General features: G+C 47.3%; 1 protein-coding gene across 1 annotated transcript in view; it reads left to right on the top strand.

The window, feature by feature from the left end:
- Positions 1 to 6,905, top strand: part of TADA3 (transcriptional adaptor 3) — a 12,137-nt gene extending 5,232 nt beyond the window's left edge. The window contains exons 5-9 of the mRNA XM_077751471.1: positions 1 to 127; positions 230 to 333; positions 1,532 to 1,641; positions 4,218 to 4,403; positions 6,365 to 6,905. The exon at positions 1 to 127 is cut by the window's left edge and continues 1 nt beyond it. Coding sequence (XP_077607597.1) covers positions 1 to 127; positions 230 to 333; positions 1,532 to 1,641; positions 4,218 to 4,403; positions 6,365 to 6,557 — 720 coding nt within the window. The 3' untranslated portion in view covers positions 6,558 to 6,905. The remainder of the gene's footprint in view (positions 128 to 229; positions 334 to 1,531; positions 1,642 to 4,217; positions 4,404 to 6,364) is intronic.
- The last annotated feature ends 238 nt before the right edge of the window (positions 6,906 to 7,143 follow it).

Genomic DNA, 7,143 nt, shown 5'->3' with positions numbered 1-7,143 from the left:
AAGCACTACTCCCAGCGCTGGGCGCAGGAGGACCTGCTGGAGGAACAGAAGGACGGAGCCCGGGCAGCAGCCGTGGCGGACAAGAAGAAAGGCCTCATGGGGCCACTGACCGAACTGGACACTAAAGGTAGGCCCCTCGCCTCCCTGCCCACGCGAGGCCAGGCCTTGGCTTCCCGGAAGAACTCAGCCCCCCGCACCCCGCCGTCTACCGCCTCTCTGTCTGCTTCAGATGTGGACGCCCTGCTGAAGAAGTCTGAGGCCCAGCACGAGCAGCCTGAAGACGGGTGCCCCTTTGGTGCCCTGACGCAGCGCCTCCTACAGGCCCTGGTGGAGGTGAGCACCCTAACTCCAAGCAGGAATTGTGCACGCTTTGGGTTTTAATGTTTTATTTTTCTGTTGAAGTGTATCACGTGTTTATAAAAGTACGCAGATCTTAAATGTATTACACTGATAAATTTCCACACGTGAGCACACCTGTAGATGCAGCCTAATGAAAACAGAGCTCTGCCAGTACCCTAAAGCCTCTCACGTGCCCCCCGCCCCAGCCTCTAACCTGCCCCAGGAGTAGCCACGCTGCCACAGTTACTTTTGCTGAGTGTTGGCTAAGGGCGGAGCGCTGCACAGGGGGCTTTCCACACCCCCTCCTGTTGGAGGCAAGGGCAGTGCTTGCTCCATGTTACGTACCAGAAGATTGAGGCTCCGAAAAGGGAACTGTTTGCTTGAAGTCATCCAGCTAATAAATAGAAGCAGGACTTAAACCCCAGGTACAGAGTCCCTTTCTGTATGCCCGCTGTCTGGTCTTAGGCACATCCCTTCACCTCACTGAGCCTTAGTTTTCTCCCTGGCGCAGACACAACAGTGTTGTTCTCTCTCGTGTGACGGTCTGGGCCACGTGGCTGAAGTGGGGGAGGGGAGAGATCTCAGCCCCACGCCATCACACAAGGACCCCATCTGTGCTGGTTTTGCCACCCTAACCGTGCACTCTGCACAAGGCCATTCTGGGTGTGACTGCTACTCCAGGCCCACAGGAAAAGAGCAAGGAAGAATGTGTGAAGGAAGGTTTTTTTTATGGGCGTGACAGGCTGTGGCTCTTATCTCTTCTGATCACTTTCCACTGGAGAGAATTTGTCACGTGGCCACATCTGACCACAAGGAAGGCCGGGAAACATAGTGCAGCTGGACAGCCAGCGGCCTCTGCCACACCACGCTTAGCGTGCGTTGCAGGCACTTAACAAACCTCAGCTCTTTCTTCTCTTTGCTGTTGTTGAGCGTTCTAGCATTGCTCTTCTGTGCTCTCTTCTTTTGGTATCAGTCCAAAAGAGGCACTTCTAAAATGATGAAAGCTTTCTGGAGTCAGTTTGGAAAGGCTTCCCAGAGCAATGGGAACAATGAAAGAATCTTCCTGATCTGTGAAGACTGAAGACTCTGACTATAGGTCAGGGAGGAGTAAGAAAATGGAAACACTACAGCTCTTACTCTCGCCATCCCATTTCTTTTGTTTTTTTTCCATCCCACTTCTGTGTTGTTCTAGGAAAATATTATTTCCCCTATGGAGGACTCTCCTATTCCTGACATGTCTGGGAAAGAATCAGGGGCCGACGGGGCAAGCACCTCTCCCCGCAATCAGAACAAGCCCTTCAGGTGAGTGACAGTCCTGTCCATATTCCTACTGTCTGGCCCCTGCTTCTGTCGTCGTCTTTCATCCTAACATGGGAAGGTCTTCATTAAGAGAGAGGTGGAGGGTATTCTGATGAGGCGCAATGAAAGTTTCAAGTGTGCATGCTGGCCCAGCATTTCTGCGCGCACAGACTGAAGTACAGGGTTGTTCGTCACAGCCCTGTTCATACCACAGACAACCTAAATGTCCAAGTGAAAGGGATTAGTTGGCTGAACTGATGTAACTCATATGATGAAATGACTTATAATTATTAATCATATTTGAGAAACCGTTAATTGACATGAAAAGATGTAAACAATAGAGTGCTAAGTGAAGAAAAAGCTGTAGCACAATACAGTTTGATCCTGTTACTCAGCATATATTTAAGTGTGTGTACGTAGGAGAAAAAACTAGAATAATATGTAATAAGAGATTGAAAATGACATGAAACAAAATCTGGGATATGGGTAGTATATAAATACTATAACAATATATGTTTTAAAATTTTTATTTATTTATTTATTTAGAGAGAGAGGGAGGGAGAGAGTGTAAGCAGGGGAGAGCCAGAGAGAAAGGGGGAGAGAGAGAATCTGAAGCAGGCTCCATACTGAAAGCACGGAACCTGATGCGAGGCTCGTGCTTACTAACCGCAAGATCGTGACCTGAGTGAAACCAAGAGGCCGATGCTTAACTCCCTGAGCCACCCAGGCGCCCCTAATAAAACACATTTTTGTATGTGTAACGTTAATACCAGCAAAATAACAGTAATGTATATAATAGTGACATACATAAGATAATAGTGGTTATATCTGATTTGTTAGCATCATATATTTTTCTAGATTTTTAAAAAAACTTTTAATGTTTATTTCTGAGAGAGAGAGAGACAGTGTGAGCAGGGGAGGGTCAGAGAAAGAGAGAGACACAGAATCTGAAACAGGCTCCAGGCTCTGAGCTCGCTGTCAGCACAGAGTCAGACGTGGGGCTTGAACCCACGAATCGCGCGATCATGACCTGAGCCGAAGTCAGACGCTTAACCGACTGAGCCACCCACACGCCCCTCTAGATTTTTATACAATGGGTATGTGTTGGCCTATGTTTGGAACAAGACCAGATGTATCTCTTTATATTTTTTTCCAAAATATTGAGAAAAAATTGACATACATCCCTGTATAAATTTAAGGTACGTGTACAAAACATGTACATGGTCTGATTTACATGTATTGTGAAATGATCACCACAATATGTTCAGCTAACATCCATCTTCTCACAGACATAATAAAAAGAAAAAAGAAAAAGATTATTCTGCGATTAGAACTCTTAGGATTTCCACTCTTTTTTTTTCTTAATTTATTTTGAGAGAGAGACATTGGGAGCAGGGAAGGGCCAGAGGGGGCTTGGAGGGGGAGAGAGAATGAGAATCTCGATCAGGCTCCACACTGTCAGCACAGAGCCTGATGCGGGGCTCGAACTCATGAACCATCGAAACCAAGGATTGGATACCTAACTGACTGAGCCACCCAGGCGCCCCAGGATTTACAGTCTTAACAACTTTGTATATAACATACAACAGTTTTGAGCTTCAGTCATGTTATATCCTAGTATTTATTTATAACTAGAAGTTTGTTCCTTTTTTACCACCTTCTTCCAATTCCCCTCTCCCCACCCTTCTCCTCTGGTAATGAAAAGTCTGATCTGTTTCTCTATGAACTTTTTTTAGATTCTACATATAAGTGAGATCATATAGTATTTGTCTTTCTCTGTCTGACTTCACTTAGCATAATGTATTCAAAATCTATCCATGTTGTCACAAATGGCAGGACTTCCTTGTTTTTATAAGGCTGAGTAACAATCTGTTGTATGTGTGTAGTGTGTGGGTGTATATGTGTGTGTGGTGTGTGTGTATATATACATACCATAACCTCTTTATGCCTTCATCCACTGATGGATAGTTAGTTGCTTCCATATCTTGACTATTGTGAATAATGCTGCAGTGAACATGGGGGACACAGATATCTTCTTTTTTTTTTTTTTTTTTAAGATATCTTAACTAGGGATGTTAAGCATCTTTTTATGTATCTCTTGGTCTTTTGTGTATCATCTCTGGAGAAATGCCTATTCAGGATCTTTGCCCATTTTTTAATTGGGTGGTTTATTGCTTTTGAGTTCAAGGAGTCCTTTATGTATTTTTGATATTAACTCATCAAATATATGGTTTACAAATATCTTTTCCTGTTGTCTTTTCACTTTGTTGATGATTTCTTTTGCTGTGTGGAAGTAACTTTTAGTTTGATGTAGTCCACTTGTTTGTTTTTTATTTTGTTGCCTATGCAACAAAGCTGTGCGTCACAGCCAAAAAGTCATTGCCAAGACCCATGTTAAGGAGCTTTATTCCTAGGTTTTCTAGAAGTTTCAGGGTTCAGGTTCTTAACATTTTCTCCATATTTGTATGCCTAGACAGAGAGGGAGTGCCCAAAGAGAAAGGAATGTGTCACTAGCCTTGCCTACCTCTCGGGTCCCCCCTCTAAGCTGGCCCTTGAGCTGCAGGCTGCCTTCCCCACAGTGTACCACATACCAAGTCCCTGGAGAGCCGCATCAAGGAGGAGCTGATCGCCCAGGGCCTGCTAGAGTCCGAGGACCGCCCCGCAGAGGACTCGGAAGACGAGGTCCTCGCAGAGCTGCGCAAACGACAGGCCGAGCTGAAGGCGCTCAGTGCCCACAACCGCACCAAGAAGCACGACCTGCTGAGGTGAGTGTTACGGGGTGCGCGGGCCTGGGGGTGGCTGAGAAGGCTTTGCCCGCTGCCAGTCACCTCTGGGGGCTCTACAGCAGGCTTCCCTGGCAGGGTCTCAGTCACCTGGAGAACCTTGGAAAAAATGTTGCCAGCTACTACAGACTCTGGGGCTCAGACAACTGTGACTTATTTATTTGCCTGCTTCTAATTGTGGTGAAAGAAACACATAAAATTGATTCTCTGTACCATTTTAAAGCGTACACTTCAGTGGTATTACCTGTATTCGCATTGTCATGTGGTTTATTTTTTTAATCTTCTTGTGCTTATTTTCTTTTTCAAAAAATTTCGTAAACACAGAGTATCTGAACACCAGTATATCCTCTGCCTAGATTTATCAACTGCTAACATTTTGTTGGACATCCATGATTATGATTGGCTCTTCATACCTCCTGGCAGGTGTATGTCTTCACCTCACAGAGCCGCAGCAGGGCAGGGCCCACTCATTTGGCCAGCACGACCTGTCCCTTCCACGTTGTACTGGCGGCTAGGAAGAGGGACTGCAAAGGGCTTGTGGTCTACAAGTGGGTAATTGGTAAAGAGGTGCACCATTAAAAGGAGAAGGAGCTGCTTGCTGACACACTGCGAAGGGAGTGCTTGAGGATAAGGGCGTACTGAGTGCCTACTGTGTACCAGGGACTTTATATACACCCTCCTGTTTAATCTGGACTACAGTCTGGGGTGGGGTACGTGGTATTTCACCTCTTTACTAGATGAGGAAGTAAAGGGCCAGTGAAGTGAATGCTCTGCTGAAGGTCACACAGCCAGTAAATAGCCAAGCTGCAACTTGAGCCCAAGGCTGAATGCAAAGCCTCTTTCTAGTTCCCTTTCATGCAAGGGCAAGAGGAGGAAAAATAACAAGTGAAAGAGATGCTGTGTGGGGTGGAAGAGAGAGAGAGATTGAATGAGAAGGAGAAGCAAGGATGTACAGATGTAGAAGTGGTGGACACTGGGGTGCCAGGGTGGCTCAGTTGGTCAAGTGTCCAACTCTTGATTTCGGCTCAGGTCATGATCTCATGGTCATGAGATTGAGCCCCATGTCCAGCTCAGCGTGGAAGCTGCTTAGGATTCTCTCTGTCTCTCTCTGTCTCTGTCTCTCTCTTTCTCTCTTTATCTCTCTCCCCCCAGCTCCCCTTCTCTCTCTCCCCTCTACCCCCCTCCCCTCCACTCATGGGCACATGCTTGCTCTCTCGCTCTCAAAATAAATAAACAAACTTCTAAAAAAGGTAGTGGACAATGAAGGAACTAGCTTGAGTTGTCAGAAGGCTGGAGTACAGTCCTCAGCCCCGCTATGGACCAGGTGCGGGGCCTTAAGCAAGGTATCTCCTGCCCCGAGCAGCACCTTCCCCTTCTGGAAAATGAACAGGTTGGGCTAGATCACATCTCTAAGCCACCTTCCAGCTCCACCAGCAGTGGGATAAATAGGTCAGATTTCATTTACAGGTTTGGTTTGGCTTCTCACCCACTTGTGGAGACCTCAGGCTGCCTAGATCCTTAGGTTGCTCTGGAATTTGGATACGGAAGTCAGCAGGTCCTCTGCTAACACTAGAATGCCTTTTAAAGAAGATTGTGTGGAGCCAGCCTGCCTTAATTCAGATCTCTTACTCACTAGCTGTAGGATTTGGGGTGTTTTTTTTATCCTCCTTGACTTCTGTTTCATCACTGGTAATATTGGGATAATAGTGCCTACCTCATAAGGTTGTTATGAGGATTAACTCTGCTGACATATTTGAAGGGCTTGAGGTAGTAAGTAGCACACAGTATCATCGAAGTGCGGTTCAGCGACTTTGCTTTTTGGTATGAAACCGCCCATAGGAGTGCCAGCCTGTGGTGGTAGGTGGGTTCAGTCTGGAAGAGGGAGTGGGACTTCACTGTGGAGGTGGGCTTGCCATGACACCTTGGTTGGCTGGTCCCTACAGGCTGGCAAAGGAAGAAGTAAGCCGGCAGGAGCTGAGGCAGCGGGTCCGCATGGCAGACAACGAGGTCATGGACGCCTTCCGGAAGATCATGGCTGCCCGGCAGAAGAAGCGGACCCCCACCAAGAAGGAGAAGGACCAGGCCTGGAAGACTCTGAAGGAGCGTGAGAGCATCCTAAAGCTCCTGGATGGGTAGCCCTCACCCCTGCCTTCGGCTCCCTTCCCCTTGCCTGGGGGAAGGAGGGGTAGGAAGCCTACTTCCTTCTTTGGGCTGCCCGAACCCTAGGCCTGTGACTGCCTGTTAAATGTCAAAATGGTGACAGTCCGTCGAGGACTGTGGCCCTCCCCTGAGGTCTTTCGGCCTAGCTCTGTACAGCCAGGACATGGGGGGCCCTGCTGGGTTGGCCTGTGGCCCACTCTGCTTCCCCCTCTTTACTATCCCCCGCCCCCTCCCCTTTCTCCCTCAAGGACTTCTCCCTTGTGGTTTTGTAAAGTACAAACCTAAAAGTAAAGTGACTGCTGTGTTTGTTTGTTTTTTAAAGTATCCCAAATCTTTGAGTGTCTCTTATTGCAGGGTAGAAAAGAGCTGGTGTGAAAGGGAAAAAACAAACAAACAAAAACTGGTGTGGGTGGCCAAGGAAGGCATGCTTGGCGGCTCTCAGCCTTTGGCCCCTGACCCATGCCATTCATTCAGGAAGAACTCTCAAGAGTACTCGTGGCTGCAAGTAACAATACCCTCAGCTCCAAGTGGATTCACAACGAGGAAATGTGTTGCTTTGGGG

This window comes from Crocuta crocuta, unplaced genomic scaffold (genome assembly GCF_008692635.1).
Source record: "Crocuta crocuta isolate KB4526 unplaced genomic scaffold, BGI_CrCroc_1.0 scaffold69, whole genome shotgun sequence".
NCBI lineage: Eukaryota > Metazoa > Chordata > Mammalia > Carnivora > Hyaenidae > Crocuta > Crocuta crocuta.
This window is presented reverse-complemented; position numbering and strand designations above follow the sequence as displayed.